The sequence below is a fragment of the Callospermophilus lateralis genome, chromosome Y (genome assembly GCF_048772815.1).
Source record: "Callospermophilus lateralis isolate mCalLat2 chromosome Y, mCalLat2.hap1, whole genome shotgun sequence".
Taxonomy (NCBI): domain Eukaryota; kingdom Metazoa; phylum Chordata; class Mammalia; order Rodentia; family Sciuridae; genus Callospermophilus; species Callospermophilus lateralis.
The window spans coordinates 10,819,497-10,844,989 of record NC_135326.1 but is presented as its reverse complement, the minus strand read 5'-3'; the positions used below and the strand labels follow the sequence as shown (position 1 = coordinate 10,844,989).

Below are 25,493 nucleotides of genomic sequence, written 5' to 3'. Positions count from 1 at the left end.
GGGAGCGAGAGTCACCTGGGGTCCTTAAGAACTCAGGCGCCAGAGAAGGAGTAGGCCAGTTAGTCTGGAAGAAAAGCCCGCGAGATTGAGGAAGCCCGCCCTTCCCCCTCCTTCTGCGCACTGATTGGACAGTTCCCCCCAGTGTCCCTGATGGATGGCCTCCAGGCCCGCCTCTGCATGGTGACTGACAGCTAAAGTCATCCAATCACTGGCTGAAATTGGGTTAGTTACAGATTCTTGGCCCCAGCCCTTTTCAGGCAGAGCTTCCCCTCTGTGCTGGGAACTAATCCACGTGGGAAGCCTTGGCTTAGCCACCAGAAGTGACCTGGTGCTGAGCTAGGCTTCAGCCACAGAGTGCTTTCCGAGCATGGCGAGGCCCTGGGTTTAACCCCAACACAAAAACAAAGCACAGCTTCTCAGGGAGGCTGAGGCTGGAGGGACCCAAGGTCAGTGAGACCCTCTCTTGAAATAAAAGGAAAAGTGCCGGGGTCCGGCTGCAGCAGAATAACGGGGGGGGGGGGGGGGGGGCGGCGGGGCTGACGAATGACTTGTGTACGATGCAGCAGGAATGGAAGCCGTTTATTGTAGGACAACAGAGGTATTTATACATTTTGCACAGCTTATCTTAATTAGCATAAACTAGATACAGCAGTCAACCAATCAGGAATCTCCACACTTAATGGCTCGCTTTTGTTACTTCACAAACCACTCCCTCTGGCATTTTGCCAGGCGCCATCCAGACTTGTTTACAGACTCTAACAGAAAAGGGTGGGGATGTAGCTCAGAAGCCCAGGTCAAGCCCCACTGGGTTTATTCCCCAGTACCTCAAAGAAAAAGAAAAAAAAACTATATTACATATATATATATATATTTTTTCAGCTGATGCGACCTCAAGCAACTTAGAAAGACACAGTCTCCACATTTCTGAAACACTATTTAAAGATATCATATGTATGACCCATACATAATATCTAAAAATGAGAACAATTTGAAAACTATTTTAGTAATTCTCATCACCTCCTGGCCTCTGTTGCTTTGAGGAGGCAGCCTGAGCTGTGAAAGGAAGCAGTTGGGGTTGGCTCTGATGCTCAGGGTTCCATCCCCAGCAGAGAGGGTGGGGGAGGAAGGAAGGCAGTCCTCTAGGGCAGCAATGTGCGGTGGAAGTAAAATGGGTGCCTCGTGCTTAGTGTAGATGTTCTACTTCGACTGTTAGGAAGTCTCATGCAGAGACCTGACTCTGGGGATCCCACAGGTCTGGTCAGGTGTTTGCCTCGATATCAAACAGAAAAGGTCATGATGCAAAGCAGGAAAGGAACTTTGACCAGTGCAACTACACCAGGAAGACAAGGAAACCCTATCCATATGCTGACTTCAGGTGCTGACAAGGATGTTGAGGTTTTATAGAAGGATAATCATAGGCATGTAAATAAAGGAAAAAGTGTATGCAGGGTTTAGTATTATCTGTAGGATTTAGGTTTCAGGCACCTGTGGGTCTCATGTCTGTGAGCTCACACTCACTTGCCCCATTGACACATGTCCCTCTACTGCACAGACTGACCTCATTTTGTCTCTCAGGAGGAAGTCCCCCTCCAGTGTATTCTTTCCATGTCAAGGTTTCAGATGCACTAACATTTTCAAGCAAAGCCACAAGCCCTAGAAAGAACATACCCCCAGAAGCTGACCCAGGGTCTCAGCTTGGGAAGGCTAGTATCTGAGGCCCCGGGGTGGGGCGTGTCACCCTACTCGGCCTGGGGCCCCTCCTCCTGCTTGGCCCTCCATCTTTGCGCCCCACCCCAGGGCTGCTCTCCAGGCCAGGAAGAGAAGGCGCCCGGGGCTGGGTTTCGGTGACTCTGGGTCTCAGGACACCACCGCTTTATTCCCAGGGGCCGTCGCTAGACCCCTCCCCGGGCTTGAGTGGGGCCTGAGTTGCCGAGCGCCCCTCTGCTCTGGGGATCCCAAGGCTGCGGTTGCGCTGCTGCAGGATCTTGTCCCCCAACCAGGGTCCACAATCCACCCCAACCTCTGCTGGCATCTCCGCCCTGGTCCCGCCCGCCCTGCTAGCTAAATCCAATTAACATGCAAACTCTGGCCTGGGCGGTGCCCTTCCGGACAGGTTCTCCTTTCTGGCTGCCCAGTGAGTTTGAGGCTCCTGGAGCTTTTTAACCGGGTGGGGCCTGAGTACAGTGCGGGGGGGGGGGGGGGGGGGGGGGGGCGTCCATTTTTTATTCCCACTGTTATACCAGATTCCTGAGACCCCATAGGCCTCCAGGAGCCGAATCTGATGCAATCACACAGGAGTCTTTACTGCAAGCTCCAGGCTGGACTCACAACCCTTTCCAAGACAGCGGGCCCAGGAGTGAGTTCTGATTTTTGGTTCAGTGAGATTTTATAGGTTTTGGGGGAGATACTCTACATGTCACAACATCACACACAAAGAATTTCACACCATGGGAAAAATCAAACAACTCATAACATTGATTAGCACATTCCCTGGCGGGAACAAGTTGGGTAGGGGGAATTGGTGAGTTCAAGAGGTGGGGCCAAGAGGCCTTGCAAGAGTGTGCCCTGCCAAACAACATGGTTTCCTTACATGTTATGGATCATTGAGACTACTGGGGGAGGGGGGGGTCACCTGGCATTCCAGTTATTTTCCCTGGCTTTAGATGATTGGTGGTTGCTAGTGGGTTGCTATGGGTTTCAGGGTCAAGGTGTAGGTCACAAACACGGTTTGGTTTTTCCAGGAAGTAGCCTTGCTGAATTAGAGACACCTGGCACTGCAGATCTCTCCTGTTATTTATAGACAAACAACTCAGCACATAGCTGTGACCCTGGGGACCAGTGTACCTAGACTCCACAGCAGGAGGAGATGCCCAACCTGAGGCATACACCATGCTGACCTGTGCAGAGAGGGGTCTGGAAGGAGCCCATGAGGCTAAGAGGGAGTATGTTTCCTGGTGCCCACCAAGGACATCAGGAAAGAGGAATGTGAGTGTGGAGAACTGAGGGGACTCTGAGCTCAGGCAGTGCAGGGAAGAAGGCGACAGTGAAGAGCAGACCCAGGCACGACTGGGTGGTCATGGCCCGGGATGTTCATCAGACCCAGGAGTAAATGGGCATCCATGCAAGTGCCTCCTGCTCCACAGTCATTAATAGACCCCAGGACCAGCAATGTCCAGGCCTCTTGGGCACAATGACCGCAGCAGAGCACAGCAAGAATGCCCAGAAGTTTATATAAACATGCAAAATCCTCTGCAGTACAGGACAAGCACTGGAAAGGTGGATCTTGGAAATTCATTGGCTGTAGGGTCAAGAGGGGTATTGCCTTCATGAAGGCTGACCACCTCCAGGGTGCTTCACCCACTTCCTTACTGCTGGTAAGGAAGCTCTAAAGTGTCTGGGAGCCTTGAAACTAGTGCTCCTAAATCCCATCAGAGACTCTGCTGTTAATGTTAAAAGAAAAATTCCTGGCTACCATGTGAAATATTTTGCCACTTGAGGCTCTATTAGTGATGTATGGCAGATGAGGCTGGATATTCAGGAAAATTCCAGGAGCAGACTTATTCACAGCAGGGCTTAGAAGGGTATCACCTAAAATTTTGTGGACCTTGATGTTGTAATTTCATTATCTTTACACCCAATGGGAGGGGGAGGAGGTTTGTTTGTTTGTTTATTTATTTATAGGACTCTACAAAAAAAAATTTTTTTTGGTTGTTCAAAGAAAGTGAACTTTTAATCATTTTTGAGATTATTCAGAGGTCTTCCAAGCTTTACCAAAAAAGAAGAATTAACATCATTAAATCTTCATTCAACACATATTGAGTTCTTTGCAAGACCTTTTCCTGATATTTGTTTTAAAGAAAATTATGGTGAGGGTCTCTGGAGAAGCTTATTTAAGATTCTTAGGTGCAGAAGGGGGCACCAATACATTAGGACATCCGACTGGGTCCCTCCTTACCTAGTTTTGATCACATGCTGTGTATGAAGAAAATCATCGCAGGAGGTTCCCAGGGCTACTGAGGTACCCTGAACACAGAGAGAAGTCCAGCCTGTGTTTTCCAGCATATTCCACCTAAGTATTAATCATGGTGAGAAAAGCTAAATTGGATGTCAGTGGTTAAAATTCCCTGCTGTCTCGGGCTGGGAATATGGGTCAAGCGGTAGCGTGCTTGTCTGGCATGTGTGTGGCCGGGGTTCGATCCTGAGCACCACATACAAACAAAGATTTTGTGTCCGCTGAAAACTAAAAAATAAATATTAAAATTCTCTCTCTTAAAAAAAAATGTCAAAGGATAAAGTTAATTCAATTGATTAAGTTAAAAAATAAATAAATAAAAATCCCTGCTGTTAAATATGTTTAAGAAGAAAGGGACCAGGTGAAAACGTGGAGGAAAACCTGCAGAGCTGCATCTACTAAAGTGGTCATCAGTGGGGTCCATGCACACAGCAGCAGCAAACTCACCACCTGAGCTAGGGGAGGGCTCAGTGCTAGAGCACCTGTCTAGCAGGCACAAGGCAGGTTTGGGTCCCTGGCACCAGGGAAAGAGAAGAAATAGAAAGCCACTCAATTAAGTACAGGGCAAAGTATATTTTGAGAAGGTGCCTCTCCTAACAATACATACAAATTACAACTTTTATACTGCCCTTAAATGTGCCTACATACAACACAACACATGAGACTTAGAAGAAACACTAGTGACAGAGTGGTGGTCCCAGAGTCATCAACAGGCCAATAAGGCACCAAGGAAATGGAAGAGGCCAGTTTCAGGACACAAAAGAGCACATCTCTATGGTCCCAGCTGCTAGGAGGCTGAGAAAGGGTGACCACAAGTTTGAGGCCAGTGTCACCCCCATTTCAAAAAATAATAATAAAAAGGCTAGGGGGAATCTCAGTGGTGGAGCACTCCTGAGTAAAATCTGAAGAAGGGAGCAAAGGAGGAAAAAAGAGACATTCAGCCAATCTGTACAGAATGCCGGAGTGCACAGGCCTCAACTCACATACACAATGTGTAAGCAAATTTTGAATCACACAAAAGAATAAATTGAGAAGTCATGAAGTAATAATTTTTGAGAAAAATAGTGGGCAGCAATGTTGTGAGAAAAGTCAAAGAAATCAATAGTTGCATTACACAGTGAGGATGAAAGAACTGCATTAAGGAGGGTATGTAGAGAAAAGGGTGACTTGATCCTGTACATGTGTGTGCATGTGGGTATGAGTGTAAATATGTGGGTGGCACAACTCAGCCCTCTCAGGTGTTTGCTTTTGTAGTTTCACTTGGTGCTCTAGAGAACACTCACATGAGCACCAGGGCACGTTCCATAGTCTCAGTGACTCTGCGAAATTGATTATCTGGTGTCTGGTGCACAGAGGGAAATATAAAATCATTTGTTTAAAAAATTCTGTAATAGTCTTAGTGATTATTTGCATTTCATTTTATCATAAGATCTTAATAGAAATGAAAAGATTTGTTCCCTTAAATACTAAAGCAGTTCTCCCACCCTGTTTTCAACAGAAATTATCTAAAATAAACTTTTTCCAAGTGGACTTCAGTTTAGTCCAACTGGAAATATAAAAATTTGGAGTATAAGGTGTGAATTAATGTCATTGTGATGCTCTGAATCATTCTAGAATCTTAGAGCTTGAATGGCATTAGTATACATAAACACATTAAAAAGTAATTCTTGCCTCTGTATCAACTAAGACTTCGAAACTCTACAGAAAGAAGGCACATAATGATTTACTTCAAAGTTTCAAGAAACATCTAGGAGCCAGGCATGATAGCACGTCTGTAATCCCAGTGGCTATAGAATGAGAATCACAGGTTCAAATCCAGGCTCACCAACATACTGAGGTCCTTTAGAAGAATTTAAAAAACACTTCAATCAAAATTTAAAAAATAAATAAATAAAAACAGGTCCAGATGGGATCAAGGCTTATGCACTTTCACAATATTTATTTTGTGAAAACATATATAAAAGTCATAAAAATGGACAATAAAAGAAAATGAACTCAAGGGAAGAAGAGAGATGAAAATTCTTTAAAAAAAATTAAACTGCTGCAAATACAGGTTAATACATTTTAAATACACAGCTTGGTATTATTCTATATCATACTTCTTTGTACAAAATCATACTACACACTAGATTTTGCCAACTCATACACAGTAAATATAGGATTATGTCAACATATGGGACAGTTGACAACAGATGCAAAAAATATATAGAGAAAAATTAAATCTAACAGGAAGAGATATTTAACCAGGAGAAAAATGTTGCTTTCACATCTTCATGCTGACACAATTCCTACATCCACTCCAGGGTGCATTCTCATTACCTCTGAATAGACAAAAAATAAATGAAGTCACACACCCTTTTTACTCGCCTACAGTGGTTTTCTCAAAAAAAGAAGTTTCTTGCTGAAGGGGTTGCATAACTGTAATTTCACTGGAAAAGCAGGCTGAGGCAGGGGATTACAAGTTAAACATCAACCTTAGCAACATAGTGAGGACCTAAGTAATTCAGTGAGATCATGGCTAAATATTTGAAATAAAAATTAAAAAGAAGTAGGATGTGGCTCAGTGATCAATTGTTTCTGGGTTGAATCCCTGGTCTGAAAAAAAAAAGTAAAAGAAATTGAAATAACAAATTCTCTCAAGTCTAAATAAGTCTAAGTGGATCTGAAACAACTGAAAGTCTCACCACATTTCTATATACAAGGCTTTTCTCCAGAGTGAGTTCTTCCATGATGTTCAAAAAGAACATGGAAAAGTGAAAGTGTCATCACATTCTTTAAAGAACAGAAGGGTTTTCCCTGATGTGAATCCCTTTATGTCTTTGAAGGAAACCAGGAAAGCTAAATACTGCCCCACATGGCTTTTCCACAGGATTTTCTACAGTATGAGTCCTTTCATACAAGTGAACAAAACTGAAACACTTGAACACTTACTTGCACATGATTTATTCATTTTGGCATGAATCTTTTCAGAAGAGTCTTCCCAGACCTTATAAAAAACTGGGAAAATTAGAAGACTTCCCACATTAATCACATTCTCAGGGCTTCCCTCTGTATTGTCATATATGAGAAGGAAAGCAGGGCTGGGATGGGAAGTTGACAGAATGTACGCAATCTTCCTCATTCTGAGGGATTGTTTTTCAGTGTGAGTGAAGTGACTTTGAAGGCAACAGGAAAAATGGAATGATTTTCCAATCTTCACATTTAAAGCTTTATTCAGTTGGATCTAGTAGTGTTTGCCTTTAATCCCAGAGACTCGGGGTCTGAGGCAGAGGATCACAAATGTGAAGCCAAACTCAGCACCTAAGCAAGGCCCTAAGGAACTCTGCAAGTCCCTCTCTCAAAATAAAAAGGAAAAAGGTTGTGGCTCAGTGATAGATGACCACCAGGCTAAATCCCCAGTACTATAGATAGGGAGATAGATAGATAGATAGATAGATAGATAGATAGATAGATAGATAGATAGATAGATAGAAGATTGATTGATTTGGACATGTGAGCAGTTTTTTCACTTCGACAAGAAATATTGATCTCCCACATTTCACATTCAAAGAATTTTTCTACAGAAAAATTACTACATGTTAATGAGTGAAACTTTATGAACAGAAGACTTTGCCAATTGTTTTCATGAGCACGATTTCTCTGCACTATGGGTTCCTTCATGTAAGTGAAGCTGAGCAGATGTAACAAAGGCTTTTTCACATTGTTTACAACCATAGAGCTTCTCTCCGATATGTGTTCTCCCATGTCTTTGAAGTTCACTGGAATTAGCAAAGGCTTTGAAACATCGCTTACACTCATAGGGCTTCTCCCCAGTATGCATTCTTCTATGAATCTGAAGATAACTGGATGTACAAAAGGCTTTGCCACACTGCTCACACTCATTGGGCTTTTCTCCAGTATGAGTTTTTTCATGTTGGGCAAGGTAACTGGAACTAGCAAAGAAATTACCACAATGCTTACATTCATAGGGCTTCTCCCCAGTATGTTTTCTTCTATGTCTGTAAAGGCTACTGGATGCAGCAAAGACTTTGCCACAGAGCTTACATGCATAAGGCTTCTCTCCAGTATGAGTTCTTTTATGTAAGTGAAGTTCAGAGGAACGAGCGAAGGCTTTGCCACACTGCTTACATGCATAAGGCTTCTCTGCAGTATGAATTGTTTTATGTGAGTAAAGGCCAGAGAATTGAGTGAAGGCTTTTCCACACTGCTTACATTCATAGGGCTTCTCCCCAGTATGTGTTCTTCTATGTCTCTGAAGGCTAATGGACCTAGCAAAGGCTTTGTCACACTGCTTACATGGATAAGGCTTCTCTCCACTATGAACTGTTTCATGTGAGTGAAGGCCAGAGGAATTAGTGAAGGCTTTTCCACACTGCTTACACTCATAGGGCTTCTCTCCAGTATGTGTTCTTCCATGAATCTGAAGGGAAGTTGATGTAGCAAAGGCTTTGCCACACTGCCTACATTCATAGGGCTTCTCTCCAGTATGCGTTCTTCCATGAATCTGAAGGTAACTGGATGTAGAAAAGACTTTGCCACACTGCTTACATTCATAGGGCTTTTCTCCATTGTGAGTTTTTTCATGTGAGTAAAGGTTACTGGATGTAGCAAAGGCTTTGCCACACTGCTTACACTCATAGGGTTTCTCTCCAGTATGTGTTCTTCCATGTCTCTGAAGTTCACTGGAGCCTGCAAAAACTTTTCCACACTGCTTACATTTATAGGACTTCTCTCCAGGATGTGTTGTTCTATGTCTTTGAAGGTTAGTAAAACTAGCAAAAGCTTTGTCACACTGCTTACATTCATAGGGCTTCTCTCCAGTATGTGTTTTTCCATGTATTCGAAGGTAACTGGATGTAGAAAAGGCTTTGCCACACTGCTTACATTCAAAGGGCTTTTCTCCAGTATGTGTTCTCTGATGTATTCTAAATAAACTGGGATAAGCAAAGTCTTTCCCACATACCTTACATTTGAAACGTGCATTCCCCATGTGTGTGATCCTCTGCCTTTGAAGACTTGTGTGTGAAATAAAGGTTTCACGATCTTGTTTACATTCGTAGAGTTTCTCTCCATAATGAGTTCTTTCATGTCTTCTAAATAAAGAAGGGAAATGAAAGGCTTTCCCACATATTTCACATTGAAAAGTTTTACCTACACTGTGTGTTCTCATGTGTCTTTGAACATGTGTGGAAGAAGATGAGGCTTCACCACATTGTTGATATTCATAGGTTTGCAACCCAGTATGAGTATCTTCATGTCTTTGAATGTCACTAGAACAACTGAAGACTTTCCCACGTACTGTACTTTTGTAAGGTCCCTCTCCGGTTTGTATTAACATTTGTGTGTGAACATTTTTTAGAGAAGCCAGGGATTGCCTATAGTGTTTAAATTTATGTGGATTCTCTTCACATTCCTTGTGGTTGTAGCATTTGTGTCCAGAGTGAGATGTGATGTGCCTATGAAGTAATGAAGGGCATATGAAGTCTTTGGCACACATATAATAACCACATGGATTTAGTCTATTAAAATTTTACTTTGTCCAGGTAAAAACTGGAATCTCATTGAAACTTTCCCCACACTATCTTCTTGGCTGTTGAAGGTTACCACATAGCTTCTTTGAAGAATGACCAGCACATTATCAATGCTTGATTCATTCACGACTTTATACTTATTTATAGGACCTAGGCTTACATTACTATCAACATCAGGTAAAGGCTAGGTTTCCTGATGCGTTCAAATTGCCTCAAAATCAAGAGATTGAAAGGAAACAATCCTTTGCAATGCAGCTTCCCTATGGTGATTATCCAAATCATGATATTCGCATGCAATTTCATATATTTTTGGCATGCCAAGTACTTAGAAAAAACTGAATATCTGTTACAGTTAAGTATATATTTCTGGTTAAAAAAAAAATCTTATAAGAATAAATATATTTCAAATTGTGCATACTTCCTGAGTTGGTCTGTTTTAAAAATTATATGACCTTCTCAGATTCCCTCAAATACACCTCTTGTGGGTACAATTACCTTAGAATGCTCTCAGAATTTTTGATCTCATCTTCAATATTCTTTTCATCCAATTTGTTTTCTAAAATGAGAAACCAGAACAATCTGTATGAATTTTTAGGACACAAAACTGCTTTGCCAAATTGTAGGTGCCTTTTATGCTGCAATAATTCAACAATATATTCCCTGTTCATGTTGTAAATAAAGGATAAAAATAAACATGAGTTTTCTATTTGATTAATTAAAAAAAAATCATTATTACCTATAAAAGCCAGGTTTCTGAGGATTTCCAGCATCACATCTCTGTAAAGGTTCTTCTGAGAAAGATCCAGCAATGCCCACTCCTCCTGGGTGAAGTCCACAGCCACATCCTCAAAGCTCACTGAGATCTAAAATACCCCACAAATGTTTACTGGAGGTCAGAAGAGATTGGCAGCAGAAGAAATAAGTACTCAACATGCTTGATGTCCACAGGATTTTATGAATTTCTGATTAATTCAATGATTTGGTCCATCAAATCCTTCCTGCACGCAATTACTCACAAACATTTCAACACTAGAACTGAGCCACTCAGAAGGCAAGCAACTAAGTGTTTTACTCCCTTCCATTGGTGAGTTCACAGGAAGTAAGACAGAATCCTGGGTCACTTTCTTGGTTACACCTCTATTACATGTCCTAACAACCTTCTCTGCAGTGGAGAGCTAATATTATCATCCCCGACAGTACTTACCCTTAGGAAAGAAAGCTGACTGAGTATGAAATTGTTGCAATCACAGAACTCAGCAATTGAGAGAGATTCTGCCAACCACAGTTGGTCACTGTGCCTACACAGTTAATATAGACAACAGGGCATTCACTGATCTCTTGATTCTTTCTGAAAGTCTATTGTTCCTTCTTTAAGGAAATGCCTAGAACAGTCCCCACCCATGACTTCTGAGCATGGATCACAAAGAAGATTCCCCTACAGACAGCATATAGACAAATTGACACTTGGGTTGCCACAATTTGTGAACTGGGGATTGCGTTCATCTTGTGGGATTACACGAAGAGAACAAGTAGATATTTGCAGGTGCATTTCTCCATAACAAAATTAATAAAATAGAAAACATGCACAATGATTAATAAACACAAAAAATTAACGATTTCTCAAGGTTACTATCAAAGCAGAATGAGGTAAGTGGAAAGATGGAACATGTCTTAGATATAACTCAATGATACAAAGATGTCACCTTATCCAAACAACAACATTGCAAAGTTTTATAAGTCTCAAAACAGTTTTCTTAATGAACAGCAGACACGAATTTCTAAATCTCATAGCAACAGTGAATGTGCAAGGATTGTCAATAACCTACTGAAAAGCAATCAATTCACTACCATAAGGACATGTTCCACATAGACATGTTCCACTCAAGGACACTTTGGTCAAGAGTGGGCCACATGTGCACTGGTGTCTGTTTTGAAAGAATTTTCTCCTGCCTGTAATGATGGTGGTGCAAATAAACCTAAGAAAGAAGCATTTCCAGGGTGTGTAAAGAAGCAGGGTTGCAACCCAGAATCCTCACCTATCTAACACAGTTTGGGTGTGAAACATGCCATGCCATGTATAATCATAACAATACTATGATGTCTGCTCCATGAAGGAACAGCCAAAAATATCACCTACCAGAAGGTGCCCCTGCCACTGACACACAACCATTCTCAAGGACTTAAAACATGTGATCTCCTGAGCAGCACAGTATCAGCAGAGGTGAGCAAGAGACCATGAGGAAGGCTTCAGTGGGCTGGCCTTCACAGCATGGAAAGATGAGTGAGAGCAGGTGTCTTGGATACAGATCACAATGATGGTCCAGGCAAACTGGAATCTGGGTGGCCAAAGGCACTATATCCTCAATTCTGTAGACAAAAATCCATTCAAATGTAAAACACTAAAACACATTTAATGAGCTTACAAGAAATTTTATTTTATTTACTTATAGGGCACTTAATGACTGAGCCACATCCCCAACACATATGCCATTTTGACACAGTACTCAAAAAACTTCCTCAGGGCCTTGTGAGAGGCTGAGGGTAGCATTTAAATTTATAATTCTTCTGCCTCATCCTCCAAGGCTGCTAGGAATACAATCATGCACCATTGCACCTGTGGAAATTTAGTTTTGTAGAAGAACATGTTACACAATTCCCTAATGATTAGAAGAAAGAAAAAAAATCAACACTCAGAGCAAAATGACACAATAGGGAGCCTGGAATCATCTCAGTACAGCCATGAAATAGAGCAGAAGTGGAAACCCAAGCCAAACCATCACAACAAGAATGTCATCATGCCCCAAAGCCCTGAAAGTTTCCCAACAGCTCCGTGAAGCAGTCATAGGGAAGAGTGCAGTGCAGCAACCATGGTTTGACCTTCATGATCCCTTCAGCCTGACCCTTTATGACTCCAGACACACATCACATCTTCTTCAGTTTTGGGCAATTCATACTAAAATCACCATGGAAATATATATATTTTTAAATATTTTGTTTTTTAATTGTAATGGAAGTCAATACCTTTATTTATTCATTTATTTATTTTTCAATGTGGTACTGAGGATTGAACGCATGGCCTCACATGTACTAGGTGAGTGTTCTACCACTGAGCCACAACCCCAGCTCAACCATGGAAATATATTAATGCCTAAAACCAACTCTCACTCTTCTACATCAGAAGTAATCACTATAAAAAATAGGCAGAAAATCCTTAAAAGGATTTAAGTAAACAAACAGCCTGCAAATAGCAAGAAAGAAAACTATTGTCTACCCACTCACCCATCACCTAAAATTTGACCAAGAAAGCTTCAGAGAGTTTCTTTTAAAAATCAGGTTTTAAAAACACCCAGGTCTAGAAAGCTGAGGCAGGAGGTTCTCAAGTTCAATACCAGCCTTAGCAACTTAGTTAGGCCCTAAGCAGGTTGGTAAAATCCTGAAAGAAAGTTAACAAAAATAAAAGTTAAGGGGGAAGGTGCTGGGGATTTGGTTCAGTGTTTAAGCACCTGAGGATTTACTCCACAGTATGCTCGCCCAAATAAAACCACCGAGATATACTGATGAAAGAGGAAGTTCACACAGACTAGGAAGAAACATAAAAAAGAGGACCATGATCCACATGCTCAGTACTGGTTGCTCTCCAGGTGGGAATCTGCAGAGCAAAGGCACAGCAGAGTTTTCAATAGCACCACTGTGTGTTAATGCACAGGCCCCAGCACAACTACTCACAAAAAGCAGACAAGTGAGGTTTTGCTGTTTCTACTATTATTCTCTAGTTTCTGGAATATGGAAAAATGAGGCCAGGGGACACTGAGATCTGGCAGCAACAGTTTATTAGTGGCACTACAGCCCAGAAAAATAATTTCCAAAGCGTGAGCCCAGAGAACATCAGGGCTTTTTCTTTTATACATAAACAAGGTTTGAGGACATCAAGAAAGAAAATTGGGGCAATATATTGGAGAGTGAATTTTTTATTTCTTATATGGAAACAAGCTTCCCAATGACCTAAAGACTCATACACATTTGGGACTTTTACTATGCTCAACCTGAAGAGGGATTGTTCTTTCTCTGCTACTTTGTTGGCTGCTTCTCCTACGGCATTACAGGTACCTGCAGCTGTTGCCAGTTCTCATGGTGAAATGTCAGAGACCACAGCTGATGGGTGTCAGTCTGCAAAACCACAGCCTATCAGCTCTGAAATTGCTACAGTTTTCATTTTGTTGGATGATCTAGCATTCAGAGAAATTTTTCAAAGGAGCTGAATACAAAATAATTTGTTAGACTTCCTAATGTCTGCCAATCTTACTGGAGTGAGATGGTACCTTAGGGTGGTTTTGATTTACATTTCTCTGACTGCTAAGATATCATCCAGTAAGATTGGCAGCCATTAGGAAGTCAAACAACAACAAGTGCTGGCGAGGATGTGGGGAAAAGGGTCCACTTGTACATTGCTGGTGGGACTGCAAATTGGTGCGGCCAATTTGGAAAGCAGTATGGAGATTTCTTGGAAAGCTCAGAATGGAACCACCATTTGACCCAGCTATTCCCCTACTCGGTGTATTCCCTAAAGACCTAAAAAAAGCACACTATAGGGACACTGCTACATCCATGTTCATAGCAGCACAATTCACAATAGCAAGACTGTGGAACCAACCTAGATGCCCTTCAATAGACGAATGGATAAAAAAAAATGTGGCATTTATACACAATGGAGTATTACTCTGCATTAAAAAATGACAAATCATAGAATTTGCAGGGAAATGGATGGCATTAGAGCAGATTATGCTAAGTGAAGCTAGCCAATCCCTTAAAAACAAATGCCAAATGTCTTCTTTGATATAAGGAGAGTAATTAAGAACAGAGTAGGGACGAAGAGCATGAGAAGAAGATTAACATTAAACAGGGATGAGAGGTGGGAGGGAAAGGGAGAGAGAAGGGAAATTGCATGGAAATGGAAGGAGACCCTCAGGGGTATACAAAATTACATACAAGAGGAAGTGAGGGGAAAGGAGGAAAAATATAAGGGGGAGAAATGAATTACAGTAGAGGGGGTAGAGAGAGAAGAGGTGAGGGGAGGGGGGATAGTAGAGGATAGGAAAGGCAGCAGAATACAACAGACACTAATATGGCAATATGTAAATCAATGGATGTGCAACTGATGTGATTCTGCAATCTGTATACGGGGTAAAAATGGGAGTTCATATCCCACTTGAATCAAAGTGTGAAATATGATATATCAAGAACTATGTAATGTTTTGAGCAACCAACAATAAAAATTAATTAAAAAATAATAATAATAATTTGTTAAAAATAGCTCAGACACCTATTCTCTAGGCAAAGGCATGAAGCCTTCAACAAACAGAAACCACAGAATAGGAGAAAAGGAAGAAACACATTTTCTTTTTTTCTTTTTTAGTTGTTGATGGAACTTTTTTCAGTTGTATGTGTGTTGAGAGTCAAACCCAGTGCCTCATGCAGGCTAGGCAAGCACTCTACCACTGAGCCACAACCCCAGCCCCAAGAAACATATTTCATTAACTTAAAAAATATACAAAGAATACTGAGGAACAGCAAAACATAACTCATGAATGGAAAATAACAGACGTGAGATTGACCATGCCTGAGTAAGATAAGACTCCAGAATCCCTGGGATAAATTATTTTTCTATTCATTTATTCATTTGTTTGTTTATATTTTGTACCAAGGATTGAACCAAAGGGTGCATAAAAAATAAGCCACATTCACTGCCCTATTTTATTTTTAATTATTTCTATTTTGAGAGAGAATTTCTCTAAGTCATTCAGTGCCTAACTTGATGAGCCTTCCTTTGAATTTGTGATCCTCCTGCCTAAGAGTCCTGAACTGCTGGGATTAAAAGGATGTGGGGGCCCTAGGCTAAACTTTCAAGTAACTGTCTTCAATTGTTAGTATGCATGCACCTGAAAAAAAGTCAAAATACATCAGACGGAGACATACAAAACTCCCCAGGACAATGAAGAATAAACTGCTACATTGGGAGACCTCACCACAACACTGCTGGTTCTGTGATCATGTAGCAGAGCAACAGACAGGAGGGCTTCCCTGGCCATTAGTCAAAGTGCAACACACAGCCTTCTCAGGATCACAGTACCACCACCCAGAACAGGCCACATTCTGAGCCATAAGTCTCACCTCAACAAGTATGCAATGCAGTGAAATCCCAAGTAGGCTCAAAGAACATGGGAGTTAAAGCAGAAATCAGATCAGAAGCAGCTGGAAAACCTCTAAGCAATGGGAGATGCAACACAGGGCTCTAAACAGACACAGGAGGAAGAGGTGACTTAAGGGCAAATGTGACCATGTTGAGAAAAATGAAATATAAAAGTCCAAAATGGGAAAAGAACACAGATGGTGCACTGGGGGTCTCTACAGCATCCAAAGCACATTCCATAAAAGAAGAGATAAAAGCAATCATTGACCCCTGTACTTAAGTAAAGGAGAGAAAAAAGAGCAAGGTAAGTATTAATTAAGCACAGGCGGGTAAGAGGGGGTGTTGGTGAAACCACAATCAAGAAATCAGCAGGGGCTGGTGCTGGGGCTAAGTTGTATCTCACTCTCCTTGTATGCGTGAGGTACTGGTTTCATTCTCAGTGCCACATATAGCACCAGTGAGACACTGGGTTGAATCCATACCAGCACATCAAAGTAAATAAATAGAAGAAAGGTATGAGAAATACAACAACATTAAACAAATAAGAAACCCAAGACACAGACACTACCCATTAGAGTTAAAATAGCCACCATTACCATCCATGGGCTCTTCAACAATATCATAAACATGCACTTGACACAAATCTGATAACTTAGAGGAAGTGGCCCCATAATTTCAGAGAGACCATCTCCTACAACATACACAGAAGGACAAATACACAAAACACATGAGCCTGTGCCTACTGAAGAAACTGACTCAATAACTCATTACCATCAAAAAAGTGAAATGTAGGACTTTTAGACATCCTACCGGCTGCCACCAGACACTCCAGAACTGCCACCAATTTTCTACATTTGTTTTGAGAATGAAGAAGCACAGGAAACACCTTCTAATTCCTTTGGAGGCATATGTTACATTATTATCAAAATTATCTTGATAAAATGAGGAAGCTATGAATTATTCTCACGATCATAAATGCAAAATACCTCCACAAACATTACTTAACTGAATCTAAAAATTAATAAAAAGAATTGCATACCAAGTACAAGATGTTGAAAACACTGGAGACTATAAGCTAGAGAGAAGAGGTGTATGATACTGTGGGTGATGGTTCACTTTGATGGAATTAAGAGACACTAATGATTAATAGGCTTCTGGGTGTGCCCATGAGGCTGTGTCTAGGAGTGATTGGCATGTGGGATAGCAAACTGGAAAACCTCCCTAAGTGTGGGTAATGTCATTCAAATAAGATGGTGGCTTGCATGGAATAAAAGTTGCAAGAACATGGCAGCAGCTACACATGTAAGCTGGATTCTATACAGATGGGTTTTCCACTGCTGCTGTGATTGCCTGAGGATATCAACTTTTCCTTCTTTACTCTTCCAAAGCTGATTCTGCCAGTGATTCTCCAGGGAATTTCCAGAAGCATTAGATCTCAGACTAGGGTAGCACCCTTGATCCCTCTTGTTCAGAGGCTTCAGCATCTTGGGCTGCACAGCTACTACTTCTCCTGCTCCCCAGCCAGCAGACTGCCACAGAGGACTCCCCAGCTGTGGTCATCTCAGACAATCTAATAAATACCACTTTTGTATTCATTTTTCCTGTTGATTCTGTTCCAATGGAGAACCCTAACTAATGTACTATATAAGACTACAATTGCTCTAAAAAATAAATTCAATAAAAAATGAATCAACTACCACACCATGGAAGATTCACAAATATATATAGAAGAAACAATATTACATAATGAATACCTTTTCCATAATAATGCAAGAGTAAAGGAAAGAGGAAGAGTTATATATGCAAATTTCAAAAATATAAAGAAAAGCAAGGAAACTGATTTTCAATACTGTTTTCATTTTGAGAGAAATGGGTGACTTATCTTTAAAAGTCATTATAACTCCTGGTTTGGTGGAGTCCACTTAAAATTTTTGCAACTAGGAAAGTCAGGGCAGGAAGATGACAAGACTGAAGCCAGTCTCAGCAATGTAGCAATACCATCAGAAACATAGTCAGACTTGGTCTTAATCAAAAATTACAATCAGGAAAACAGGCTGTCACTGAGTAACAGAGCACATTCCTAGCATATTCGAGGCATTTGGTTTGAAACATAGAACCACAAAAAAAAAAAAAAAATCAACACAATTAAGGTGTTCTGTCCATCTCCAACTATAACAAAATTAAAAATAAATTTAAATATAAAAAATGCTGGAGATGTGCTCAGTGGTCAAGTCCTCTGGGTTTAATCCCTAGGAAAACACACACCCACCATCAAAAAATGCTTTCACCAACTTGAAAGTATTTGTTGAATGGCAACAAGCAGGAGCAAGTCCCTGGCTTAAATCCCAACACTTAATACATAAGTAAATAAATCAATAATTGTCCACTTTCTTGGGCTGGGATATAGCTCAACAGTAGAGCATTTGCCAAGCATGCATGAGGCCCTGGGTTCAATCTGAAGCAGGGCACAAACACACACACACACACACACAAAAAAAAAAAAAAAACCACAATATAACTCTACTAAACAACATCACATCAATGACAAAAAATGTTTATAACAGGAAAAATACAAAATGAGAGGCATAAAATACAATGAAATTAATAGAAAGACAATATACTTTCTTACCAAGGAGATTAAGGAGACTGAACTTTCCCATGATCTACACTCTCTGAAAACCCCTGAGCATTTTAGAAAATTCTGTGAAATCCAGGGCTAGGTGTGCTGTGCTTCTTGGTGAAATTAAAAAAAAAAAAAAAAACTACTTCTAATAATGAAAATGGGAGACCATATTTAAGATCAGTCAAAATCTTGTAGTGATCACAGTGAGTGTAGACAGAGTATTCATGTAACTCCCAAATTTCATAATCTAACAGCCCAGCTCCCAAAGTGGTGGCTTAAGGATAAGGCACATTTTTTTTCTTTTTGATTCTTTCCATTGAACCCAGAGGCAGTTGACCACTGAGCTGCATCCCAAGTCTTTGAAGTCTCACCAAGTTTTATAGGGTCTCGCTAAGTTGTTAAAGCTGTCCTCAAACTTTAAATCCTCCTGCCTCAGCCTCTGGAGAAGTAAGGAGTACCACTGTTCACCACTGCACCTTGCCATAAATTAGGATGTTTACTAAATGGAAATGGAAGTAGGCTTTTTTATTCCACTTCTTTTTTCACTCTTTCATCATATTTCATCATATTTAGTGCTGAATAAATCAATTTGGGCCTCAGATAAGTGAGCAGATCATTTCGCAGTGATAACCACAGATGGCTGGTGCTGAGGGAGCAAACATACCAGGCTCAAGAGGCAGGGAAGGTCCCCCTGCCAGCTGGGACATCCTCACACCTGGGCATGCTCACTGAAACACTCCATGATCACTCTCCCGTGAGACCTAGACCATGACTCCAGCCTATGAGATTTTCAGATTTTCACAGCACTGCACTGGGGTGGCTGGTCCCTATGCTCTGGAAGAGTTTTTGCTCTTCCACACTGTGAGAGAATGCAAGGGTCAGGAATCACTGGTGACCTGGCCTCTCACCACCAGCATCCACAGGCTGAATGTACAACTGTATCCAAGGAATGGGAACAGAGCTTGGGAAAACAAGATCCCAAGAAGTTAGCTGTCTAGATGAGGCATGTTCTGGGACATTCCTTAGACCCAAGACCTCAGCTGAGCCCCCAAGAGGCTGTACCTCACAACTTAGGCTGTCCTCTAAGAGGAGCTGACCCAGGGCCTAAAATTCCTTGTACCATGCAGGGCACAGGACAGCTGTGGGCACATGGTGGCAACCCAGGAAAGGATAGTGGCTGGGGACATAAGACTCTGTGAGGTATGCAAGAAAACCCACCAGAGAAATCTGATATGCTGTCTATACCTAAGAAAGATAAAAAGAGAAGCACAGGATTTTCCCAGGTGAGAACTGAAGTTCTCTATGAACTTGCTCTATATCAATGAACCTTCAGATCACTTGATTTCGGGGAATTAGACCACCATGAGGATAGTAAAATGGGGTTCTGGATGGATGGCAAAAATTCTCATGGGATATTTTTTTTTTTAAAGAGAGAGAGAGAGAGAGAGAGAGAGAATTTTTAAATATTTATTTATTTTAGGTCTCAGCGGACACAACATCTTTGTTTGCATGTGGTGCTCAGGATTGAACCCGGGCCACACGCATGCCAGGTGAGTGCGCTACCGCTTGAGCCACATCCCCAGCCCCTCATGGGATATCTTAAGCCCTTTAATAGTCAATTACCTTAATTTCTATATTAGTCCAAAATTCTCCAAACAAATGCACTTCTCAGGATATATTACCAACCTTACCTGACATATAACCACCATCTTCCAAAGCTAACAATGTAATAACAGACCTACAAAAAAAAATTCACTTTTTTTTACTGTAGCCACCCATCTGATGATCTGACCAATGCACTTGGTTAATGTATTCATGCATAAATTTCTTTTACAAACATTCTTGTCAGACATGCACACTGGGCCACAACTCTAATCCCAGCAGCTTGAGAGACTGGGTCAGGAGGACCACTAAATTCAAAGCCAGCCTCAGCAACTTAGTGAGGCCCTAAGGAACTTAGTGAGATCCTGTCTCAAAATAAAACATAAAATGGGTTGCGGATCAGGCTCAATGATTAAGTACTTCTGGGTCCAATCTCTTTTATTAAAAAAAAAATGTAATTTCTTCCAGAATAGGACACATATATCATTCAGGATAAATTAAATCCATGTTCCTGAGGATGGACATTAATATTTGGGTCAAAATAAACTATTTTCCTCAGGTATGGTGGCCAGTGCCTTTAATTCCAACAGCTTGAGAAGCTGAGGCAGGAGGATCAGAAGTTCCAGGCGAGAATAGACAACATAGCCAGGTCCTGTCTGAAAATAAAATTTTAAAGGGCTGGAGATGAAGGACAAGAGAATAAATCAGACATTATTATCCTATTTCACTACATGACCCATGTGAATAGACATTAGGTACAATCAGAAAAAGGGGAAGTTACACTCTATTTATGTATGATGTGTCAAAATGCATTTTACTCTCATGTAGAAGTAATAAAAGGCAAGTAAAATAAATAACTTCTGCCAAAAACAAACAAACAAACAAAAAAGGGCTGAGGATGTAACTTAAGATTCAATATCCCTAGTACCAATAATCCACTGCCTTATTTCACTTAGAGCAGCTATCTTACCAGAACACAAGATGTGCCAAGAGACTATTCTTTCACCTCAAGTATGATTTTCAGAAACAGAAAAAAAAGTGTTATGCTTGCCAGAGATAGTGGCACATGCCTGTAATCCTAGAGACTCAGGAGGCTGAGGAAGGGTGATCATAAGTTGGAGGACAGTGTCCAAACAAGTGGTATACACCTCTTTTTTTTTTTAAAAAAAAAGGGGGGTGGTGTGGGGGTTTCCTGAGGATTTTACTGATAAAGCTTCTCTAGTTTTGATCCCCAATATAAAAAGAAAATATTCCTTGCATGTTCCAGGCCAATCCTTAGCCCCAAGACCTCAGCTGAGCCCCCAAGAGGCTATACCTCACAACTTAGGCTGTCCTCTAAGAGGAGCTGACCCAGGGCCTAAAATTCCTTGAACCATACAGGACACAGGACAGCAGTGGGCACGTGGTGGCAACCCAGGAAAGGATAGTGGCTGAGAACATAGGACTCTCTGAGGTATCGAAAGAAAACCAGGGGCTGGGGATGTGGCTCAAGCAGTAGCGCGCTCGCCTAGCATGTGTGTGGCCCGGGTTCGATCCTCAGCACCACGTACAAAGATGTTGTGTCTGCCAAAAACTAAAAAAAAATAAATATTAATAAAAAAAAAGAAAGAAAACCAGCCTGAGAAATCTGATATGCTGTCTATACCTAAGAAAGATAAAGAGAGAAGCACAGGATTTTCACAGGTGTGAACTGAAGTCCTCTATGAACTTGCATTATATCAATGAACCTTGAGACTACGTGACTTTGGGAAACTATACCACCATGAGGATAGTAAAACAGAGTCCTGGATGAATGGCAAAAATTCTCATGGGATGTCTTAAGCCCTTTAATAGCCAATTACCTTAATTTCTATATTACTCCCAAATTCTCAAAACAAATGCACTTCTCAGAATATATTACCAATATTCCCTGACATATAATCACCATCTTCCAAAGCTAACAATATATTTAACAGACCTACAGAAGAAATCCCCCACCCTTTTTTTCTGTAGCCACTCATCTGATGATCCTATCAATGCAATTGGTTAATGTATTCATACATAACTTTCTTTTACAAATGACTGTCAGCCAAGCAGAGTGGGGCACAACTGTAACCCCAGCAGCTTGACTAGGTCAGGAGAACAGCTAAATTCAAAGCCAGCCTCAGCAACTTATTGAAGCCCTAAAAAACTTAGTGACATCATATCTGAAAATAAAATATTAAAAGAGCTGCAGATCTGCCTCAGTGCTTAAGTACCCCTGGGGTCAATCCCTGGTGTTTAAAAAAATGGAATCTCTTCCTGGTTAAAACACACAAATCATTCAGGATAAGTTGACTCCACATTCCTGAGTATGGTCATTAGTATTTGGGTCAAAATAAACTATTTTCCTCAGTTATGGTGGTCAGTGCCTTTAATTCCACCACCTAGAGAAGCTGAGGCAGGAGGATCAGAAGGTATAGGCAAGGCTGGACAACATAGCCAGATCCACTTTGAAAACAAAATTTAAAAGGGCTGGAGATGAAGGGCAAGAGAATAAATCAGACATTTTATCCTACTTGCATATGTGACTACATGACCAGTGTGAATGGACATTAGGTACAACCAGAAAAAGGAGAAGTTACACTCTATTTACGTTTAACGTGTCAAAATACATTTTACTGTCATGTATAAGTAATGGAAACCAAGTAAAATAAATAAATAACTTCAGTCAAAAACAAACAAACAAACAAACAACAAACAAAAAAGGGCTGTGGATGTAAACTAAGATTCAATATCCCTAGTACCGGGGCTGGGGATGTGGCTCAAGTAGTAGCGCAATTGCCTGGCATGCGTGAGGCCCGGGTTCGATCCTCAGCACCACATACAAACAAAGATGTTGTGTCCCCCGATAACTAAAAAATAAAATATTAAAATTCTCTCTCTCTCTCTCGCCCCTCTCTATCTTAAAAAAAAAAAAAAAAAAAAAATCCCGAGTACCAATAACCCACTTCCTTATTTCATTTAAAGTATGTATTTTATCCAAACACAGGATGTGTCAATTGACTTGACTATTCTTTTCCCTCAAGTATAATATTCAGAAACAGAAAACAAAAGTGTTCTTCTTGCCAGGGACAGTGGCACAGGCCTGTAATCCCAGGGACTCAGGAGGCAGAGGCAAGAGGATCACAAGTTGGAGGGCTGGGCTGGGGATGTGGCTCAAGTGGTAGTGCACTCTCCTGGCATGCATGTGGCCTGGGTTGGATCCTCAGCACCACATACAAATAAAGATGTGTCTGCCCAAAACTAAAAAAAAAAAAAAAAAAAAAAGTAAATATTAAAATTTCTCTCTCTCTTAAAAAAAAAAAAAAAAAGTTGGAGGGCAGTGTCCCAATTAACTGGGATACAATCTCATTTTTTTTTTTTTTTAAATTGGCGGGGGTATGCCTGAGGATTTCACTGATAAAGCTTCTCTAGTTTTGATCCCCAATACAAAGACAGAATATTGTTTGAAATATATCAGTAGAGAAAAAGTGAAAATTAATAGGCTGTGTCCATTTGAAACACAGGAGGAAGACCAGATATTTATGACGGGAAGAGGAAAAGATGGGGCATTTTAGAAGGCAGGAGGCAACTGCAGTTTGAAAGACCTACAGCAGCTTTCGGAGGAACTAAACTGGGGGAAGGAAAGTGGATTTGGGCTCCTGCTTCCTACACATTTGGAAGAGTGGGGGCGGGCCACCAGCAGGGAGGGGAGGGGAAGCTGGGGACCTGAGCCGCCCATTCAACAATGGAAGCCACAGGACAGGGGCCAGGGCCACCTCCAGAGGCGACTTTGCCACGGCTCTGCAGTTCCCCCTTTTGCGGGGGCCCCAAGGCAGGTGCTGACCAGGTACCTTCAGCCCTGGACACAAACTCACCATTTTTGTCTTTCTAGGGGACCTGGAGTTCTCTGGAGGATCTCAAGGCAGCAGAGATAGAGGGGAACACAGCCCGCTCAGAACCACTGGGGCCTTTTGGGCAGAGCAAGTGCGGAGGAGCAGAGTTGGTGAGGAAGAAAAGTCCGGACATTGCGGAAGCCCGCCCTTCCCCTCTGTCCAGAAACCTGATTGGACAGTTCCACCCCAGCATCCCTAATGGGGCGCCTCCAATCAGGCCTCTGCATTGTGACTGACAGCTAAGGTTATCCAATCACTCACTAAAATGGCCTAGAGTGGCAGATCCTTGGCCCCAGCCCTTTTCAGGTGGAGCTTCTTTGCTGGGCTGGGAACTAATCCAGGTGGGAAGCCTTTGCTTGAACTTGGTACAAATGGAAACATCTGGGATTGAGCTCTGGCTGAGGGAGACTGATTTCCCAGCACGGGTGAAGCCCTGGGTTTTAACTCACCACAGAAACAAACAATTAAAAAAAATACAAAAAACAGTTACTTAAGGAGTCTAAGGCCTGAGGAGCCCAAGGTCAGGTGAACATCCACAAATGTTAATGCTGTTTACCGTGAGGAGTCCTTGCTTTCCCGAATCCTGCAGTATAACACCAGAGAAGCAGGTGGAGAGTGGAAAGTGGGAGGCTTTAATAAGAGAAAGCACAAAAGACTCGCCCCACCCCAGGAAGAAGGGGACCCAAAAGGCAGAATCCCTGGAAGGAGGAGGACTTCTCCCTCTTAAACCTCAGGTCATGTTTTGTCTCCCACATTCCTGTCCTTTGTTTCCCTTTATTGTGCAGGTGATTGGGCCTGAGGGTGCAAAGCCAAAGAGAGGGAAATGGGTGGACTGATGGGGTGGGGAGCACAAACCCGGGCAGGAACAGCCTAGGGAGGTTTGATGAGCATCTCCCTGTTTTACTGGGAGCTACTTCAATTAACCCTTATTTGGGACCTGCCCAGGGCCATGGGGACATGAAAACTTACTCCTCAGGTGTTATTTTTTCTTTTTCTTTTTCTTTTTCTTTTTCTTTTTTTGTTTTTGTTTTTGTTTTTGTTTTTGTTTTTGTTTTGTTTTGTTTCCCAGGCTTAGGTAAGATTCCATTTTTTTTTTTAATTGAACCTTATATTAGACCCCATTTACCTAGCTACACAAACTACTATCTTTCAATCTGGCTTCAAAAACAGGGAGATCCTAGCTTAAAATAAAATAAAGAGAGTTGGGGATCTAGCTCAGAGGTTGAGCCCGACAGAAATTATCCCACAGAACCTCAAAGACAAAGATACCTTTACACATATATAGTATCAGCTGGTGTGACCTCAGGCAACTTACCAAGACATAGTCTCAAAAGTTTTAAAACAATATTTAAAGATATCACATATATCACACATGTATGATATCTAAAAATAAAAACAGTTGCAGTAATTGTCATCACCTTCTACCACTGATATTTTGAGGAGACAGCATGATCTAAGAAAGGAAGCAATTGTGTTGGTGATTCCACTCAGTGTTCTCTCCCCAGCAGAAAGGGGGAAAACAGGGAAGGGGAGTCAATCCTCTTAGGCAGCAATGTGGGCTGGAAATAAAATGAGCACCTTGTGCTTAATGTCCATGTGCTACATTCCACTATTAGGGGAGTTCTAGGAAGCGACCTGACTC

At 41.5% G+C, this 25,493-nt stretch overlaps 1 protein-coding gene across 1 annotated transcript; it reads right to left on the bottom strand.

The window, feature by feature from the left end:
• Positions 1–6,063: 6,063 nt before the first annotated feature.
• Positions 6,064–23,969, bottom strand: LOC143639795 (uncharacterized). Its single transcript, XM_077107855.1, has 4 exons — positions 23,834–23,969; positions 10,280–10,406; positions 10,039–10,099; positions 6,064–9,468 (listed from the first exon to the last, which is right to left on the bottom strand). Exons 1-4 carry the CDS (start codon positions 23,834–23,836, stop codon positions 7,635–7,637), a joined length of 2,025 nt encoding a protein of 674 aa, XP_076963970.1. The 5' UTR covers positions 23,837–23,969; the 3' UTR covers positions 6,064–7,634.
• Between the last annotated feature and the right edge of the window lie 1,524 nt (positions 23,970–25,493).